At 38.0% G+C, this 22013-nt stretch overlaps 2 protein-coding genes across 2 annotated transcripts; both read left to right on the top strand.

Moving 5' to 3' along the window:
- The first annotated feature begins 896 nt into the window (after positions 1-896).
- Positions 897-8858, top strand: LOC133279415 (monocarboxylate transporter 13-like). The gene is given in 4 exon segments (XM_061473104.1): positions 897-1252; positions 4736-4879; positions 6020-6826; positions 8610-8858. Coding segments are annotated over 4 exon segments (1362 nt in total). The 5' UTR covers positions 897-1050; the 3' UTR covers positions 8819-8858.
- Positions 8859-13310: 4452 nt separating this feature from the next.
- MLANA (melan-A) lies at positions 13311-20419 on the top strand. Its single transcript, XM_061473102.1, has 5 exons — positions 13311-14278; positions 15129-15227; positions 17783-17879; positions 19356-19457; positions 20351-20419. The coding sequence occupies exons 2-5, from the start codon at positions 15154-15156 to the stop codon at positions 20417-20419; spliced, it is 342 nt and encodes a 113-aa protein (XP_061329086.1). The 5' UTR covers positions 13311-14278; positions 15129-15153.
- The last annotated feature ends 1594 nt before the right edge of the window (positions 20420-22013 follow it).

Raw genomic sequence — 22013 nt, 5'->3', positions numbered from 1 at the left:
AGAAATTATTGTCCTGGTTCTGAATAGAGCACGGCTTACAGGAACAAGAGTTGGTATTACATTTATATATTCCCACTCTTTATTCAGAATTGCCACCTGGGATTTTAGAGACCAAGCACAAACAGAAAAAACAGGTTTGCAGTATATCTGAAACTTGTGCAATGATTAGAGTATCAAGGTTGTGAGGAACCCCTAGTCAGTACCTTCAACTTGAATTCTTCTGGTTTTAAATATCATTTTGGTATTTGCCAAACGGAAAGCGAAATCTTTCTTTGAAAGGCTGCTATTTCAGGAATGGGGAGCCCACTAGGTTTAAACTTCCAGATAAGTGAAGTAGCTTTCATTTATTTCCATTTATGTGGATATTCAGAAGACTGAAACTGACAGATTTCCCACCCTTTTCAGGTTAGGAATATTATTTTTCTACCTCTTGTTCTCTCGCACTAGTGATATCATGCATAGGAGCAACTTAGTGAATGTAATTATTCTTTACCAATGGACACAATTATGACAAGATGCTAATGGGTACAAACAACTGCCTTGATGGCTTAAAGTTCATAAAGTTTATTGCAGTGTCCAGAAAATGTTACAAAGTGTGGTATCCTATCAGGCAATTAATTTTCTAGTTGTTTACAATAATACATTGGTTTGAAAAGTGAGTGGTATAAGGTTCCTGAAGTTACTAGTTTTGAAAATCTTAGTGTCTGCATAATCTCTTATCCCATTGTCATCTCTCCTATTTCCACGTCTATATGCTTCTTTCTTTCTTCTCTCCCTACCTGAATATTTTTCCTTCATCTTTTTTAATTTTTTTTCTTATCTATCTGCCTTCTGTCTCCTGGGGCATGTTTCCCACATAATATTTTCAGTCAAATCACACAAGTGCATATTGCATTTTCACTTGGTAATGACTTGTGCAAGCCATTCCTGGAATCTTGTAATTGATTTCTTTTACACTGGTTCTTCTACTGATTTGCAGATTTAAAAATCCTCACTCACCACCCTCACCCCAGCAAAATATCCTGAGAGAAGATCTGAGAATTAGTAAAGATGCAGGCCAAAACCAGCAATCCACCAGATGGTGGCTATGGATGGGTTGTGGTAGCATCAGCCTTCACAGTGATGGGCCTCACTGTTGCTGTCCTCAAGACTTTCGGTCTGTTGTTTGTTGAAATCCAGCAGCACTTTGATGAACTTGCAAGTACCACTTCCTGGATCACATCAGTAACTATTACCGTCTTTCATTTAGGAGGTAGGTAGAAATGCTCCTCTAGCACTTTATTTTAATGTCAAGAAATTTTGAAGAGCTTCCTTAAGAAAACCCACAAAATTAAAATATGTAAGGCCAATACTTCCTCCTTCTGCCTCTACAGAAAATTGGCATTTGCTTCCTCTCATAAAAGTGTATTCATGCCTCAGACATTAAATGGGTTATACACAGGAACCTGATTGCCTTAAAGAACTTCATGTACATAGACTCATGACTCAATTTTACACAGGCATTGAATCAAACTCACTGGAGATAATCCTCAGAAATGCAAGGCTTGTTGGATCAAGCTCTTAAACCAGTTTGTGCAAGTTCACTGATCTCACAGCAACTGTCACTTTTTCAAAGTGTTTTAAGATGTAAGGATTGTGACTCTGCCTAGCAGATAAGCCATTTGTTACCAAAACGGTGACTCTCAGTCCTGCTTTCCCACTCTTTGCCTTTTTGTCTTCACCAAGATCCCGCTTCCTTCCAGAACCACCAGTTCGGGCTCTCCTTTCCCCCTGCTTACAAATATTCTGAGTGACTGATCTAACAGAAACCTCATCGAGCTAAAAAAATATAAAAATCAGTTCATTCATGGCATAAGGAAGACAAGACCATGCAAGCAGAGAGTAAGAAGTGAGGGTGAACTATCCCCATCAAAGGCAAAGAGCTATGGGATCAGTATGAATTCCCTCACCAAATGAAGCAGGGAAACATATCAAACATACTGCATTTGATTCTTACTTTAGTTGTTTACAGAGTCGTTTGTGCCCTTGTAAACCGGAGGGTCCTTCACCATTTGGTGAGGTTTCCAAACACATGCAGGCATGAGCTGTACAGAATTCATGAGGTCTGGTCTACATACTTTCATGTAGGTACATACTTGTAATAGGTAAGTATCCTTACATAATAAATGCTATAATAATTTTGTTTGTGAAGACACTTCATTGCCTATACACTTTATAATTACGTGCATCCTACTCATTTCACACCGATCAGTATTATTGCTTGTAATTTCAGTACTTCCAAAGACCATGGGAAACTCATCTTTCTTTGAAAAAGGTATTCAGAGGAGCAAACCAGTTAATTAAAAGTCAAAGTAATAAACTAAATTAACTCATGGTTTGAAAAGATTGTCATTTCCATAAACTGGTATCTTTAATTTGCGGTATAAGAGCTTGATCCATCCTGACAAAAATAATTCATCACAAATAATGAAAAACCTAATCTTTCACCTACTTTGCAGATTTATTAATTTTCACAGAGAAATTAATAAATGGGAATCTATCAATTTGGTTTAAAAATTAGACTTACCACAGACTTACTGTTATATTATTTTGTCATATGAACGTCATGAAAAAAAAAGGCAACACAGAAGGATAAAAGAACTCAAAGTCCTGTTTTGTTTTAATATATGTTTACATATACATATCCATAGGAATGTATCAAGGATAAGGCATATGAAATAATAACCATAAACCAGCAAAACTGTATTTGCCTAGCAAGTTGTAAGTTAATTTTCCTTATCTTCTCCTGCCTTTGCTTCATTTATAGGGATAAGAATACTGTCTGCTGAAGATCACCGGAACCTCCAGTTCTTTGAGCATCTTTCCTGGCCTGGCTTAGTCTTTCTTAATATGTTCCTCTGGGAAACCTTCAGAGTCATTTGACTCAGAGTCAAGGATGACCAGTGAATTACTAATTTTTCCCATTTGGATCCTTTCAACAGCAGTTCTGTGTCTTGTGTGGAAGGAGAGCGCATACTTCTACTTTTGGGGTTTGCACCTGCAACAGGCTGATCAATTTACCACAGCAATGATTCTCCTCATCACACACATAGGCCTTCTCTTGGTGTTGATGTACATCCATCACCTTTGTCTTTGCACTGTGTTTATCATTCCTTTCCATTTTTTTATAATTTTTCTGTATATTGCCCTTAATACATTCAGACTCTGCACCCTACCTATCTTCTCAATTTCCAGTTCATTGGCTAGCTTCTTTATTCCTCCTGCTATCCCATGTTCAATTTCTGACTATTTCTTCTCCTCATTCTGTATTTTAAAAATTGCTTTTTGGTAGTATTTCTGCTCCAGCTGCAGATCTTTCCCTTGTCTTTAGGATCTTCCATCGATCTCTCCTGAGTCTACTTTCATTTTGTTCATCATAGGTGTATGTTTCTCCAACTGTACATGCTTTATCCTGGCTCATTCCTGCCACTTAATCTTGCAGACCATGACTGAATTCCACTGTGCTTTTTATATCTTTACCAAATCACTGCATTTTAGTTGTAAATGCTGACGAGACACTTTTGGGATTTGTATAACTTCTGCCAGCTACCTGTTATCAGGCAATGTACGTCCTGCAGATTTTGCAGACGTTAATAATCTCTCTGCCAGGTTTGTTTCACTTGTCCTAGTTACCAAATTCTCTTCCTGCTTATCTTAACACAGGTGAATGTACAACAACTTGCCCCTACAAACGACTACAAAAACTCTGACGGCCTTTTCTTCATTGTCTTCGCACTTACTTAAGTTTATAAGCGTGATCCTCTTTATCTGGATTTTATTTTATCCCCGAGCTCCAATTTCCATAATATTAACAAACAACAGGGAGCTGACTCTGCATCACGAAACCCGGCGGAGAACTGGTGCTGTCAAGTGACTCTTGAGAGCCCTCTAATGGCCATGGAAAACATCCCATACTTGGAGTTTGAAACTATCCCTGCAGAGCCGAGAGCCTTTCGGTGATGGCCTTGGTTTTGTTTCACTGATGCAAAATACCAGGCAGTACAACTGGTCCTTAATTATGCGAAAATATCCTTAACGTTTCAGGTGCTTCCAGACAGTGCCTAGGCACCAGTGCTTTGGAATTGCTGTACCAGATTACATCTGTACCTGGTGCAACTTTGCCCTCATGTTGAGGTGTTCCTGCAGTCTGCGCAGGGAAACCACCACTGAAATAAAAATTTAAGAAACTAAATAGTAAAGTAAAAACAAACCTCAATTTTTGTCTTTTATAAAACATTCGAAATTCTGTGAACAGATGATTTTTCAAAGCTCTAAAAGATAAAGTTTTCTCCAGAAAATTTCATGCCAGCCATATCATTGATACTCTATCAATAACGATTTTGTTTTATGAATTAACTTGGAGATTCTTATGACGGGGTATTTCTTTCTGCTAAAACACTACACAAACTGCTGTCATGTTGTTAGTTGTGTCCTTACAGAAATTCAGAAGGACTGTTCTGCAATGAAGGTACTGAAATGCTCTTTCCCTTTAAAACACCCATATACTTTGAATATGTTTTAAAATCTCTGCCACAGGGACAGTCATTCCGCTATCAGCAAGAATCCAATATTAAAGTCTTGATTGACCACCCCTGTCCCCTGTCTCCTCCAGAAGCTTTATTGGATTATTCAGTCCTGTTGATCACCCTAATGTTCCTAACATATTTATCTTTCTCCTATTTTGCTGCTGATTCAGCCCCTGCTGCCAGCTCGCTCTGTGCACGCTACACCCATCGGGCAGTTGTGATCACTGGAGGATTCCTGGCTTTTTCAGGAATGACACTGGGATTTCTTGGACTCAACATGGTCTGGATGTACGCAACAACTGGCTTCCTACAGGGTATGACTTTATGGCTTTATGAATTTCTTTCACCAGCAGCTCAGAGATCTCATTTGAGGGTACTAATGGTAGGAGTTTGAAAATCTGATTTCTATTTTGATTTTATGAGTGACTAGAACCAATATCCCCCCTTAAAGGTAATTTCTCTCATGTCCCACTCTGGAAAGAAGAATTTGCACTATAAACCTGCAACGACCAAAAAGGTGGATAATCAAATGTTAGTAAATTTCACCTGCATATTATATGCAATCAGAAAATTGAAAGTGTTTTATTTTTCACTTAGAGCCAAGAATTCTGTGAAGTTTTAAAGAACATAAAGAGTGGTGAAGTACATGGAAACATAAAGATTCCAAATTTTGTGCTTTCTATCAAATAATCTGTTTTGTACACACCCCCAAGCTTTCAGTTGATTCCAATCCCTTCTTTCCTATAGGTAAAAACAGGCCAGAAAGTTGTCTCCAACAGCCAGCAGATTTTCCTGGAACAGGAAGTGAAGCTGGCAGGCAATAAAATAAAGCATTCCCAGTTCCATGCTGGATGCCTGAGAAAATGTCTGGAATTTGAGCCCTTTGGCAGTCCTGGGCTGCCAAATAGTTTCTAGGCAGCCATTAAAATCAGCGTAAGTTAGAGCAAGTTTGAAGCACGGTCAAAGCAGTCAGGCAAGAAAATGAAGAGCAAACAGAGGTAACACAGCAACTTCCTTCACATCCTCCCTCACTTTCTACCCTAAATACAGCTCAGCTTAACCCAGTGATCTGATCTAGTACCAGCCTTATTAGGATAGCACAGACACTCTGAGATCCATCTAGTTTCAATGACATAGCCATGTGATTTCTCACCCAGTGGGAAACCTGTCAAGCTAATGTTGTTTGGGTTTTTTTCATAATAAGAATATAGAAGTGTACACCTCATACTCCTGCTTTTTTGTTTGGGTGTACAATGTATTCTTATAGGACACACACCACAAATAGACTCTTACAAATAGTACAATGGAGCTCATGCTCTTGCTAAGAGTAAAGTTGCTTTTCTTTTATCAGTTTTCAACTTTGCAAATGTAGGAGCATTGCTTGATTTAATTTCCACCTTCACAAAATACCTCAACAGTGTCTGACTGCTGCTATTTGTATTTGTGTTTTTCAGGACTTGGGATTTCCTTTTCATGGATACCAGCCATTAGCATTGTGAGCCATTATTTCTCCAAGAAAAGAGCTTTGGCCAGTGCTATTGCCAGTGCTGGAGAATGTGTCTTTGCATTCATGTTTGGGCCATTTTTCCAGTGGTTGATAAGTCAGTATGGATGGAAAGGTGCTCTCTTGATCATAGGTGGCATCCAACTCAATATCTGTGTCTGTGGAATACTGATGCGACCCCTGGCAAGCAGCTGCCTCCTTGAGGCTAGACATTATGAAACTGAGAGACCACCTGGCAATGGCGAATCTAGGATAGACAAAGAAGATAAGTCTCCTACCGCAAACAAAACCTTCAACTGGATGCTTCTGAGACGAACGGAGTTTGTACTTTATGCCATTTTTGGCATATTAGCTGCTATGAGTTTTTTTGTTCCTCCCTTATTTTTAGTTCCACTTAGTTACAGCCTCGGAATAGACGACTCATGGACTGCATCACTGCTATCCATTTTAGCTGTAGTGGACTTTGCAGGCAGGCTGCTCTGCGGCTGGTACGCCAATCTCCACGTTACCAAAACTGTTCATTTGCTGACAGTGACAATTACACTGATCAGCACTTCCCTGATGCTGTTGCCACTGGCTAACAGTTACCTGTCCTTGGCAATATTCACTGGCTTCTATGGATTCTTCTTTGGTACAACAGTCGCCATTCATATTACAGTGCTAGCAGATGTTGTAGGCATGCCAGATTTTGACAGTGCTCTAGGGCTTTTCATGCTCATTCGAAGCACTGGAGGTTTTGTGGGACCTCCTCTTGCTGGTAAGTTAAGATGATACTCTGCCAAATACAGTTTACAAGAAGAAAGGGGAATGGTGACCCAAACTGAAAAAATCTGTATCTGGACCCGAATTTTCCCCTTTTATACCTCAGGACTATGTGGACCAAAAAGTGTATAAAAACAGTCAATTTAACTCCTCTCCAAAATATCTTTCTCCCATTTTATCTGTGATTTTAGAGATACCTGTTCAACATAAAGCAGGGAAAAATGGCAGAGTTCACATGGTGGTGTTTCTGCTTTCTGAATCCCACAGAATCCCATTTAGTGGACTCCCATTGTCTTGCTATGAAAGTGTAACCTTGGGACAAGCAGCAGATCCACATTTTCAGAGAAGAAACTGAGATTTGAAACTAATGATGTTGCATAAATGCTGGTATTGTTGGGAGGGTTTCTACAGAGCGTCAAGTGGAACAGCTTGAAACATGAGGCTATGTGTGCCTCAAGGAAAATATTACAAAGATGCCTGCTGTTTTCAGGCAGCATTTGAGCTAACCAATATAATAAATGGGGCAGGCAGCACATAAAAACAGTGGGAAGAGAAAGCAGACAATGAGACAGCACATGGATTTATGGGCTGGCAATGAAACAAAATCATCTTGGAAAAAGCAAGACAAACAAGCTGCAAGCTGCAGAGACTTTACAAAATGATGTGGCAGGAAAATTACCAGTGTGACTTGTAAAACGAGGATCTGAGTTCTAATCCAAAGACCACTTTTCATGCACTACAGTAACTTTTGTGGTAATGACACCACTAATGGGTTGAAAATGGGTTAGACTGAATGCTGGAACATTTTAAGTCACTTTTAAAAATAAAACCCAGGAAGATTTATAGAGAATTTGAATCAGAGCAATTCCAGAAGTACGTTGGGAATATCTGAATAAAATACAAAAGTAACAAGACATTTATGTAATGCCTGGTCACTAGTTTGTGACCTCTTTGTGTATATATAGTAAGCTAAAAAGAAAGTGTGGAAGAGGATGGAATCATAAATGCTCCTTGAGCTCTCCTCCCCTTCGTTAAAAGTAAAATCGATAAGATTTGGATCCAGAGCTCCTTTGCCTAACAGGACTGATGTTAGGCAAATGGGGAATGGGGACTAGGGAATACACTTAATGTGGACAAACTTCCCAATGGAAGACCAAGCAAGCAGCCCTCATGAGCCCACAAATGAACCTGCCATCATACCCACAGAGCAGTCAATTCTACTACATATACTGCTGCAGTACTGCATTCAGTATTTTGGTTGGCTTAAAACTACCTAAACCCCAGACTATTTTATTAACATCTGTGACTCTTTGTAAAATAATGAACAGGAAAGCCCATAACGCTTCAGGCAACCTCTCCAACTGTGTCTCCAGCAGATGCTTCTCCATTTCTTCTTTAACCTCTCTCATGCTGTACTGTTATGGTTCCAAATTATAGCAACCGGTGGCAGCTACACCACAGAACATGGGGCTACTCAGACACAAAGCTGCATGATTAGTTTTTTTCTGCCTTTATTGTCTGCCATGGTTTAGGTTGGAAAGTGCTTCAAACTGTATAGTGTTTTATTTCTGTAGCAGTTCACATATGGAAAGTAAATGAGATGTAAGTTGTGTTCAGATTTAAAAACGATATAATGGGGTAATGTTCCATGCACTCCTGATGTAGAAAGCTGATGTAGTCAGCATACTCACTTTGTGAGAGGATGTGTTCACACTGCTGAGATAATTCACATAAGCCTGCTTTCTATCAACCATACTGCTCTTATTTGTTTCTTTCAGGTCTGATCGTGGACATGACTGGAGATTATAGAGCAGGCTTCTACATGGCAGGAGCAACTCTTATCCTATCAGCTGTGTTTTTAGTTACTTTAGATCAGATCCAATAGAGAAAAGAAAAAGGGACCCAGACCAATACTAAACAAGAAAACTCGATGTTACACTATTCTACCCTCCATCTCCTGAAACTTCAAACCAAAAGGTATCAATAACATGATGTAGTGGTGGTACTGTATTGGATATCTTACAGCATTTCAGGAGATACGGAAGTATTTTCTCTGAACTCAATATAAATCGGATTTATAAAATGATGGAAGTTTTGGATCAGAATGTTTGAAACTGAGGAAGAAAATAATTTAGCTTGCAAGGAAACCACACCAGTAACCATTAGCATATTATTTTGATGTTGGAGTTGCATTTTGACTACAAGTCTTCAACACAGTCCCCCAGGGCTGTGATAAGCAAACTAGGGAAACTGTGGTCTAAATGAACACATGACACATATATGCAGCAGGTAGAAACCCCAAACACAGACTGCAGCCATAACTATCAAATAGGAAGAGGTGTCATCATCACAGATTTTCAATGTAGGGAAATAGTGTTCAGTACTTCCAGTAAACAAGTTGGATGTGAAAGCAAGAGTACATGAAAATATGTTTGAGCTAAAGGCAGGTACTCTACAGAGCAGAGCTGGAATCCGAAAAATAAGTAAACCTGATAATTGGGGAAAGTTACATGAACAATAGAAGTATCAGAACTAAAAAACAATACACACAGGCATAAAATGGAGAACGATTGATGAAAAACAGAGGAAGACATAAGGCTACAGTGGACTTCAAACCAAGTAAGAATCCCAGATGCAACCCTGTATTAATAACAGTAAATGTCTTCCTGTGTTATTGTAAGATAGAGAAGATAATGGTGCTTGTCAGGCTTCAACTTGAAGAGGTATATAAGTTGCAAAGAATTAAGCAGAATAAGAATGAGAAGGGTTAAGGAAGCAGCCTAAAGAAAAAGTGTGAGAAATTAAGTTTGTCTGATTTAGAAGACAAATGTTTTACTGAGCATGAGAACAGCCTTCAAATCCATAATAAATTGAGATAAAAAAGACAAAGTTAATTCCTTTCCTTGTTAAGGTAATTAGTAATTGATAGAATTTGCAGCAAAGCAAAGTTGTGTAATAGGGGAAAAATCTTCACTGTAGCCTGTTAAGCATAGAAACAGACTATAGGGAGAATATGAAAACAGAGGTATTAGAAAATAGATAAGATATGGGAGAGAATCTAAATATATTCAGTTGTGCTTCAGAACAGTGGGATGGCCTAGATGACTTCCTGAGATCCTCTTTAGTCCCACATTTCGCTATCCTGAGGCTCTCTGAGCAAATATGCAATTTATGAGATTCAAAAAAGTATGTATCCAAATCACAGTGTTTTGGTTCATTTTATTTTACCAGGGGGAAGAGAAAATGTAGAAGAGAGAAAGGGTTAGGTCATATTGTAAAAAAAACCAACACAGAACAGTAAAAGGGAAAAAACATAGCACTTGAAAGCTTTGCAACTATTACAAATACCATGGCTGCCTTAGTTATGAACTTCAGAAATTTTTACCATTAAATCACTTAACATGTGAAGTCAAATTTAAATGTAACTCACTTACCTAAAATATTTTTTTTTTGTCTCATAAGAGTATCAATTATTTCAAAAATTTAATTTAACTTTCAGGAAAATTACTGAACCACTAATAAGTCAACTAACTGTAAGGGTTTGATTGTGGAACACATGTTGGAAGGGACACAACTGGGTGGGCAAAATCTTATAACAAGGCCCTGAAATTTCTGACAAAACATTTTTCAATCTTGTTAATTGAAAAACTTAGATTCTTCTAGAAAGTATTATTCTCCAGTCTTCTGCAGTGTTGCAAAATTTAAAATAACTCTTCATTTTCTAAAGTGAAAGGAAATGGGAATTGTTGGAGGGTGGAGAAATGGAGAGATGTTTAATAGATGCAGCTTCCACCTCCAAGTTTCTGTTAAAATTCTTTACATGAGTTATTTACAAGCCCTGTATTTTGCTATGCCCTGACATCTGACACAGTCCATAAAGAAGGCTGGTGGCATCCTGGGCTGTGTGAACAGGGGAACATACAGCAGATTAAGGGAGGTGATATTCCTCTCTGCTCCACAGCTGTGCCTCTGCTTTGGGACAAAGTACAACTGATGGCTGTGTATCTGTTTAATAGCACAGAAGTACCACCTAGTGTTAGTATTAATTTGCCAGGACCCCACCAGTCTGAACAGGCTTCTGTGACACTGTGAAAGGAGACAAAAAAAGTCATTCTTTTATTCCTTTTTGCTAAATGGAACTGATCATGCGGTCACTCTTGTCAGCTGATGTCTATGTATCTGTTTAATATCATAAAAGAAGTCTTAGTGTTCACATTAATTTTGGGACTGCTTTTACTTCAGCAATATTCCAAGTTGAGCTTCACTGGACTATTGCTGTAGGAATTATTTGCAAAGGGCTGTTTTTTTTTCCAAGCTGCTAATGATGTAGTCAGTCAGTGTTGCCTATATTCAGTTTCTTCAAACAAAGAGCTTCTGAGATTGCCTTAGAGACCTAAATCAGCAGCTTACCTGCAAGGAGTTTCTGACCCTAAACCAGTTAGATGCTCACTGGGCTAAACAGGACTGTGAGGCTTCAGAAAGAGCCATCATTCTCTTGAATGGCCTCCTGAAATTACATGCAAGGAAAGTCATAGCTGTGCCTCACTTTGATAGTGCCCAACTGCATCCAAAAGGTTCTCACCCATAGAATCATAAAATCATAGAACCATAGAATAGTTAGGGTTGGAAAGGACCTTAAGATCATCAAGTTCCAACCCCCCTGCCATGGGCAGGGACACCCATGATTGGTTATCTTTCATCTCATGGAAATAGTCCCATAAATCTGAACAATCAGCTGGCCTCAGAACTTGCAGTCAACCATGGACGAAGTAGCAGCAGAAAAACACTGCCAGAAAACTACCCAATCCTTTTTCTTTGGAAAAACAAGATACAGGAACACAAGCACCATTGCATTCATTGCATCCTCTTGGCATAGCTACTAGAGGATTAAGACTACCACTTCTTCTTTACTGTACTTTGTTCAGAGATGGAGCAAAGGGAGATGGGTCTGACACTAAGGACCACAGTTTCACTTTGAAATCATTTGAGGGGGAACTTAGATTCGTGAACCAGGCTTTCAGCACAGTAACGCATTAAAGGTGTCTGTACAAGGCAGTCCACGGGACAACATGTTGCTTCCTGGAGGTGCCTCAGTTGAGGCAGCAGCAATTTGAGGAACAACTTCTTCTCAAAAAGCTCCAAATCAGACCTCTAGTAGAAATGGTCTGCCCTGGAAGCCAGATAATACCTACTTTAATCACCAAACCATGGAGAAATGAGGATCTATAGCACCAACTGAAAACATATAGTATCATTATTCGATCTTACAGTACTTTTGTTACTGTTAATGTAGATTTAGCACTGAAATACTTGAGCCTTTCCATTGAAATTTCCATAAAACTCAAAATTAAAGCACTGACAGAGCTAGCAGCACTGCCTTGGAGAAATAAGGTTTTGTAAAAAAAACTGAGATCAGGACCAGGACATGATATTTCATCTTCTCCATCCAATTCTTCAATAGCATCATCGTGTATCTACATACCAGATGGCACCGCATATCCATGAGAAAGTTGATCTTTTTTTCCTTCCTTGTTAGACTATTAATAAAAGAGTCATTCAGAACACAAAATACCCAGTCAAATACAAAATATTGACATTTTGCCCCATCCCTGCCGGTGCTGGAGGCAGGAAGGAGCAGGCAATAATTCTGGTGTCACATGGATTTTCTCTAGGTCTGAAGTTTGATTCTGACAAGAACAAAAGGTACCCATCATCCTCTCCCAGAAGTGAAGATTTTCTGTGGGAAAACAGATGATTTATGATAAACACTATTGGATTTTCAGAGTGCTACAGAAGTTACTGTTGCTTGGGAACTTAATAGACTTGATGGCATACACTTACCGTTTTACAGACATGGGTATCTACAGAAACTTTCTCTGTATTTCTTTCACTTTTGAAACTCTATTGAGTTCTTCTGGAATAATATCAGAGCAACAATCAAACATTTGGTCAAATGAGCAAGTTTATGCTCCTTACTAATGTTTATCATTCTTCCTCCCGTTATTTTTCCTTCTGCAAAAAATGTGTTGTTTCAAACTTTAATGGGTCTAGCAAAAACAATTAGATCCTTCTGGTGTTAATCACACAGTGACTGAGGTTGAAAGGGCTCTCTGCAGGCCATGCCATCCAAAGCCCTTGCTCCAGCATGATCAATTGAATCCCATTGCTCAGCACCATGTCCAGACAGCTTTCGAGTATTTCAAAGGCGGGAGACTCTCCAGCTTCTCTGGGCAACTTCTGCCAGGTTTCAGTTACCCTCATGGTAAAAAAGTGTCTCCAGATGTTCATGGGCACCTCCTGTTTTTCACTCTGCACCCACTGCCTCTGGCCCTGTCACTGTCACTCTGGGCACCACCGTGAAAACATATCCAAAACCAGATCAGATTTTTACCATAGTTAGGCAAAGCGTAGAAGCAGATAAATGGTCTGGCTCTTCCTAGCCCTGCACTAGCTAAGAACATTGATGTCAAGACTTCTCATTTGATTTCCTAGGGAAATGGTTGTTGATCTCTCACACTCTCTGTTCTTTCCTGTAAACTTTTGAATCTGTCAGCCATTTTCAACCACATTTGGAGCCAGGTTCACAGCTTCAAAAATAAATGAAAACTTCAAAGTTTAAGTTTGAGTCCTTCAAACTTAAAAAAACCCTAGAAAGTGGCAGGAAATTAATGGTTAATTGGGAAAAATGACAAGCATAACGTGGCTCTCCTTTTTAGATTTTTTTTAATATGACAGTAACTAACACAGTACCCAGACTCAGAATTAGTCACAGACTGCCTTTTCTTGCCTGGTATTGTAAATGGAATTACTGCAGCATGAGCACAGGCAGTTCACAAAAGTGAAGCACAGGCTTCGTTAGTTCTGCAGCTCATGGGGCAGACTCTCTTTTTGTTGCAGCAGCTGCTTACCAGTACAGAATTAAACTGCACTTGCTTTAATCTAAACACTTCTATCATGAATAACAGCATCCATCTACGAGTTCTGCCCCAACTATACTGGTTTCCACAGTGCTAAACAGTGCAGAAAGTGTGCATAAACAGAGCTACAGTTAAACATGTGAAATCACCAGCCCTCTGCCACAAAATAATCATCCCTAAATCAAAACAGATTTGAATTTAGAAGTAGTCAACCCACTCTGGCAGCTTGTACTGATTAGGGAGGTAAAACAATGTTGAGCCATTTCTTAGAGGATATGTAATAAATGAAGACATAGCAAACTTTTTGAGCTGCTTGTCAGGAGGGAAGGATGCAGACTCTAGGAAAAAAAATAAAAGTCGTCTCCTTGCCTCTTTCATGCTAATTAATGCATTCAGAAGCTGTATTGAGAGGAATTTAAACTCGTGATAGTCATAAGAGAACAGATCAAAGAAGAAAAAACAGAGCAAGTCAAGGAGAAGAAAGCTGCTCATGCCTTTCAGTTAACAGACAGAATACACGTCTGAAAGAGGTGAGATTTGTAATTTTTTATTCTATGCAAAATTTTCTGTGTTGCTTCAAAACTGTGCTTGAGAAGAGATATAACTGCCTCTAAGGGAACTCTGAAAATATTCTGTTTCCTTTAGATTTTATATACTTTAACACGCTTTTTGTACTTTACTTGTGTAAGGTAGGCAGATAAGCTGGATACTATCAAGTAGGATCTGTTCTGCTCTTTAAATGACAGAAAAATTATTTTTGTAATTCTTCTTTACTGTTTGATCAATAAGATTTTTAATTGTTCAGACATTTAGCTGGATGATTATTACATTAAGACTGGAAATTAAGATTATAATACAAATTCCCTGCACATCTAACTATAGACTGTCATCAGACACAAATTAGTATAACCATCTGAAAAACAACAGATCTCTGAGTGTTTATGCTGGTTCAAAATGTGGCCCTTGGAACGTTTACAGGCAATAACAGAAATAAAGAAACAACTACTTCCACTACTTGAAAGGACAATTTTAATTTCATTTCTTCTGAATAGTTTTTCTTGTCTGGGTAATTTGCCTTTCTTTCTATATTCCTGAGAGATTTCACTTCAGAAGTCAGCCATCACTTAGTACCTGAAGAAACCATGCCAAATTCTTCTCTGTTGCATTCAGGTGCAAATGCCTTGACGTCAGTATAGCTATTCAAACATAGACTACAGTTGCAGTTTTGAGTTTGAAATCGAGACTGTCGCATATGTATATGAATCTACTTGATTCTGACGATATCCGATTGTCCTGCCTCCCTAGAATGCTCCCATTAAAACAAAAAAGTTGATAATATGCTTTATCATTGCACTGAGGCACTGTATTTCCATCTTGCAGGCTTGAGCAGGACCAAGCTCACAACATGCCCGGAAGAAACCACCATACGGATGGCAACTTTTTCAGAGGGAAAGGACATGGCTATCTTGCAGCAGAAGAGTAAGCATAAAGCAAAACCTATGTTAGCATGTAAGCTGGTGAAAAACATTTACATTGAAAGAAATGTACAAAATATTATCAGAAAACGTCACTGTTGAATATATATGGAGTACATTTTAGCTATCCGGTAATTTTTGTCATTGCAGAATCATTAAGAGCCCTCAAAGGTTAAGAAAAATCAGACTTCAAGAATCTAGATTTTGATCATATGATGATAAGTCATTATCCTCTACAATAAAATTACCAGGTTTATTGAGACTTATTCAGAATTTTCTTCTGAGGCTGTTGCAAGGTGATCTTTTTCACTGAGTTTTATCTCCAGATCCATATGCCTCTCTGCAGGACCTCAAAGGGACATTGTCTCACCCTAAAGAATCATGTAAGTGAAAAGCCTAGAGAAACAGAAAAATATCATCAAAAAGCAGATGGAGACATCAATGCCATACAAATGTGACCCTCAGTAAATTGTTTGGTGAGACTCCACTTAAGCAGAACTAATTCAGGCTAATATTTTGTTAGTTTTGTCTGACAATAAAATATGTTTGGTCTTTGATTATTATACACACTGTGGCACTGGGGATATATTATTATTTTAGATAAGTATTTCCAATGTGCTTGGGATACGTCTATGTGAAATGTGCTTCTGCTAGTGGGTTAGTGGCCCCCAAACTTGGTGACTTGTGCCACACACATACAGCAAGATACTTGTTTCTCCATGTTCAACCCTAGACAGAGAGAATAAACAAAGGAGAAGGTTCTCTCATAGTGCTTTCAGAGTAGTTCAGCTCTCCAAAAGCTGGCTGCTTATGTCTCAACACTTGAAACTAAGCACTTTCACCTGTAACTGCTATGAATTCCAGTGGCTGCAATTGTAAGCAGATTTTCTAGGTATGTGAGGGAAAAGTGACTCTCTTCCCAGTATCAAAAGGAGCATTCCAGATATAAGCACAGATTCCTAATAGCACAGCTCCATTTTTAACTGGAATTGCAAGAAATTGCATACATGCTTTTCATACTAGCCTCTTAAGCAAGTGAGGAAGGAGTTAGATGGCAAACACACAGTTAGAATCACCAACTCCATGAATTAGGTATATCCTGGGGAGGGGATAAAGGCTAACGAACAGCTAAAACTAGAGTGCACGTGAAAAGCAGAAAGCACTTTGTATATGTAGGATGTAGAATGTAAGAAAGGCAGCAGTTGCTTGGAGAAGCAGTCCCTCCAAGTTTTAACTGTGCTGGGGACAGGAACAAAACCAGTGGAGCAGTCTTGTAAGTCTGAAGATCAGCTGCAACACAACTGCACCAGGAAGCAAGTCGATGCCGTGAGCTCTGTTCTTGGGTTGAACAGATGAACACAAAGTCTTGAAGGGGCAGGAGCAACTTGCAAGATTCAGGTATTTGTGAAGAAGAAAAATCCCTTTGGGTCCATGGGGCTTTATGCTTCAAACAGCAGTTGGGCAGTTCAGATGAAGAAACAGCCTGCTCTGCCATCTGCTTGCATCTCCTTTCAGGCTTCTTGGGTCACAAGGAATCACTCCTTCACGAGACTCTGAGTCAGTGAAAATGATAGCAAATAGATATAGAGGGTCTCTGATAAGTCACATACCCAACTCCTCAGTCCCAATGGAAAAGCCTGGCAAAAATACACCCTGCAGGGCAACTGAACAGATGATATGTAAAAGTGTGTTAGGAAGGGTTTGTCCCAGCTCATGTGGTCTTTTTTTTTTACTGTCCTCTGTTCCCTTTAAGCATTTTGCAGACTCTTCTGTTCCTGAACAGGTGAAGAACAAAAAACAGGGGGAGTGAATTTCATATGTCTTACGAGGGAGGAGGAGGTTTTTTTTGTAACTAGGAAACTTGCAATTACTTTGTCAGCTTGTTTTCTGACAGATAGTGGAACTGTGCTGCGCTGCTTCTCCCATGTCCCTGGTAAGCAGTGGGAAGGATGTCTTACAGCACAGTTTGCAAAGCCTAAGTTCCCTAAAATGACCCAGTGACACTGGTACTGTGCCGGGCATGTCATGGAACAAGAACTGAAGAATTACACAGCTCTATGAATAATTCAAAGTTTCCTGCTCTGGTTTTGAGGTTGCGTAATGTTTCACATACCCAAAAAAACCCCTCCGGTCACCAGTAGCTGTTGCAATATAATGCAATTAGGGTACATTTCTCAATACTTTTTGCCTAGAGAAATTTAACAAATGAACATGAGCTGTGCCTCTGCAGGTGTGGCATTTATTAATTTCACATTGTCTTCCATTATTGCAATGCAGGGATTTTTTTAGAAGCAGTAGTCACTGTTACACCATTATCTTTGAACCAATGCATTCCTCATTTTAAAATGCTTAAGAACATATCAGAGAATTAAGCTAACTGCTTAATGTAGAGACTGGCTAAAGTTATTGGTATTTCGTCCAGTTTCTGAGGTGAATTATGCTCCATTCCTTTCCCTGATAAAAGGATACTTGATACAAACTACAAACTTGCTCCCATCAGTCTTGCTCCCAGATGAATGCACCTAGTTCTGGTGTTATTTTGTTTTGCTTTCCCAACAGAGCCCTGGGTATTGGACTCTTCTTTTTGGTGCTGGCAATTTTATTTATCTTTGGCTGCTGGTATTACAAAAGACGCAGTGGCTACAAAAGTCTACGGGTAAGCATGGCAGTTTGTGTTCTAGTTTGCTATTATTTTGATGTATTATTGTTGTTTGCATTATGTAAGTGCTGAGAACATCGAGTCTGTAATAGGACATCATTGTCTCAGGCAGTATATACACTGACATATACACAGGTAAAACAACACAATGTGAAACACAGCTTGCCCTGAAGAACTTGACAGTCAGGCAAAGTGGTAAGAAGAAGCAGGAGCAGAGGGAGATGATACCAGTTGCCCAACTTTGCCCAACACACCACTGGATGCAGCTAATTGTAGTATTATATTTAACACACAAACCCAAGATGTTTTCTGTGTATTTTCATTTAAATAAAAATAACATATTCACTGCTCATAAGATTTACCCCTAAATAAGGACAGATATATTTAGAGTAAATCTGGGAAGCAAAGCAGAAAAATAACTGTTACAGGTAAGTAAGCAAATACTATGTTAGTGTATGGGCAATGCATGATTATTTGTATAAAAGTCAAAATGCAATTTTAACATGTACAAAAAAGCAGGGCAGGTTTGAGGTTTGCTTTCTAAACACTACTTAGTGTCTTCTTAAAATATATTAAAAAAGGTACAATCCATCTTGTAACTTCTGTTATTAGAAGTCTCAAAGCTTTATCTTTGAAGTTCTGCTCTCTCTACTATGAAAGAGAGGTCACTTTTAATCCAATTATATATTTTACAGTAAATATATTTTAGTTATTCTAATATTTTGGAAAAGATGTGACTACGTGGAATTAAAAATCATACCTCTCATTTAAGTCAGCAAACCCATTTCATTGCTGTTTCTGATAACTTTGTCTTATTACCTTTCCAGTGACCTATCTTAAACGTGTATCAACTAGCAGAATACATAAAACATAAGTTTTCATAATGAAATGTTTCAAAAATGAAGGTAATACTGAAAAAAAACCCACCTCCTTTGAAAAGCAAACCAGAATTCTTTCATGCCTGCTTTGTACCTCATGGGAAAAAAAACACAATCTCTTTTTTAATTCCTTCTCTTTGCAAAATGCTGCTTTTTGGTTTTGAAAATCAAATTTTTGTTAGGTTTTTTGGCTAGGGGAGAACTGGTACAGAATGGATACAAAAGAAATGATGGAAGAATAGAACACAATAAGGTTGGAAATTAAAGAAAGAAATGGGTGGGATAAAAAGGAGATAGCATTCAGGTATGTGAGCAGGTCAGTTCCTACAGCAGCCCTGGACCTAAAAAGTTTGATCCTTATTTTTCTGGCAATGCAATTGAATAATACAGGAGAGACAGTATGTCTCAGCAGAGACAGGAAGAACAGATAGTTAGATAACCCCTCTTACTTGGTGGCACTATGTCTATCCCTAACCCTAGATTCTAATCCATAGTGTAAATGTGCTGTCAAGTATTAAACACTGCATAATTTACTCCAACTTCACATTTTCTTCTTTCTTTCATCTTCTGCGTATTTCCTCATTATTTGTCACAGAGCAAAAGTTCTGGCGTGGGCACAATACGAACCGCAGTAGGTGAAGGAACAACGCTGGACTGCAAAATGGCTCTGCAGGAGTACAGAAACTTTAATTCTGTGGTAAGTTTCATTTATTTACAACACAGTAAAACATGGTGAGACAATCTTAGTAAACAATGATTTATTTCTTGGGGTGTGCTCTCTATATTAGGTTTTCAGTGCCTCTACATTACATTAACTTAAAAAGTACTATTATTGTGAACTATTTTTTTTACTGGGAAAAGGGGTTTCTAAGCCCACTGTGGAAAATTCTGCTTTTAAAAAAGTCTCTCCTTTCACCTACCTTTATTCTTAAGTTGTATGATCATTATGCAATCTATTAGAATGCTGTAACACCTCACTTCTGAAATGTACTGAATAGACAAACACCTCGCGAGCAGGTGTCCCCTTTGCCATTCTGATAAACAACAGACGGATTGTATCTGGTACACTATACCCCAACAAAGATTATCAGGGAACATTATAAAGCTTCAAGGTTTTAGCTCCTCTAATCATTATGGAAAGAAGAACAGTCAAACCCATAATTTTAAAAAAGTTAAAGTAACTTAATTTATAAAGATATATGTCAATGGTGTATTTAATAGTTTTAGAATAGGGAAAAGGCTAATGTACAACCAATTTTAAATAAGCTGTCCAAGTTGTTACTATTTGAAATAAGACAATGTACCTGTGTCATAACTCTTAAAGTTTCAATATTATTGAAATAATAATTTTAAATTATTATTTTTAATTAAAAATTGAAATTTTTAATTAAAAATTTTCAATTAAAAAATAGAAAAAAATCCTTTAAGATTCCTGTCCTTTTAACACTAAAAATTTTCTCTTTGGGTGAATGATTCAAACAATATTCATTTAATCTGAATGAAAACCAAAGACCATACTAGCAAAAACTAATGTCATAATTTCCTTCTACCTGTTTTTTCAGTCTTTCACACACATTTTCCTTACCACAGGTACCTGATGCTCCACCAGCTTATGACAAAATCGCTGCAGATCACTCACCTCCACCTTATTCACCATAATAGGAGATCTTAAACTCTAATTTATCTTAGAGTTTTTTCTTAAACCGATTTGATTTCTTCATGCTCCCTCTTAATTTCCTGCACATGCTTAACTTTCTTAAGGCTAAAATAATGTGAAAAACATCACATGCTTTCACTAACAGTTGCTGGAATTTTTGCTGCTCAGTTTACAGAACTGGTTCTTGAAAAGCCTCAATAAATCTGAATGTGCTGCTGTTTGAAGTTTTTCATTTCCTGTCACCAGATAATACACTGTACTCAAGTCTGGGGATCTTGCATCCTTCACAGATCTACCAAGAATAAGTACATACCAAGGAGTATCAACCAGAATAGAAAGTGCTGTTTTCATCTTTCCCACTTATTCTCTAAACTATTCCCTAGACTGTAATGTACAAGAATCTGTCATAAAACAGACAAAATCATTTGACTACATGTCCTGTGACAAAGAACAACCATTTTCCCTACCAGCAGTTCTTCCATTAACCAGCAAAAAGCAACTATGTTTATAGCAGACCTCACATCACTTGTTTATGTACTTGCAATGAAATAATTCCTCACCAAACATGATCCAGACAATCCAGGAATTTCTATTTAGAGTCCATGTTATTTTATACAGGTCACTGGGTATAGTGATGATGACGTTTAGCTTCCTTCTGGCAGTCTTGTAAGAAAGTAAAAGAACTTGTCAGATGCAGAGCTTTATGTGTCATCTGTTTCTAATGTGAAGAAACAAATACAAGAAAATGTGGGAAGCCCATGTTCCTTGAAGAATACAGGAGACAGCAGGCTCCAAGATATCAATTCTTTCAGGCTGATAGAACACTAGCAGTAATAGTAAACAAAGAATTGTGATACAAACAAATTAGGCTACACACATTTGGAAGTTACTGTTTACTTAGCCTGTTTTGTTATTGTTTACTTGCCAGATTATATACTGATCAACACATTTATACCCAAGACCTGATGTCTCAAAGCAGGAGGCAGCTAAAACTGAACATTTGTTAAAATGAGAAGTAGTTACAGAAGAAAACTATTTTCGTGAACCATTTAACTGTTACCAGTAAAAAATCCAGTTCTTTGTTATCAAATAGGCAGACACAAGCACTTTAAAACAAACAAAAAATTAAATACAAGGGAGACTTACTTGCCTTACACAAACTCATCATGATAAATACTATGGTGATAAATAATAAGACATAGGTTTTTGGAAATGTTTCTTTTTTAATAAAAGCTTATACAAATTCATAAAATTAGGTACTTGTTAGAGGGTAATAAATATGTCTGGTTTTATAAATTTAGTAGCTATTTGTATTTAGAAATCTGTATTTAGAAATATGAGTAATTTCCAACATACACCTTCAAGGAAAAAATTCTGTGGACTTCTTTAGTGATAAGAAGAAAAATACACAGGAAAATACACAAAATGCCAGATTATAACTAGTCAGCTCCAGAGATGTAGAACACAATGGCTGACTATTTTTTGCAGATCTGGTAAGCTAAAGTTTGAGGCTAATGATCTTTAGCAACTGTGTACTCCGCAGCTCTATCATAAGGCAACATCCTTTCAGAAGACTGTGTGGTGCCACAGTTGAAT

The sequence above is a fragment of the Pezoporus flaviventris genome, unplaced genomic scaffold (genome assembly GCF_033815535.1).
Source record: "Pezoporus flaviventris isolate CSIRO_AGI_PZ_B2104156 unplaced genomic scaffold, CSIRO_AGI_Pfla_v1 ptg000076l, whole genome shotgun sequence".
NCBI classification, from domain to species: domain Eukaryota; kingdom Metazoa; phylum Chordata; class Aves; order Psittaciformes; family Psittacidae; genus Pezoporus; species Pezoporus flaviventris.
The sequence above is the reverse complement of the archived record's forward strand: the minus strand, read 5'-3'. Positions and strand labels throughout refer to the sequence as shown.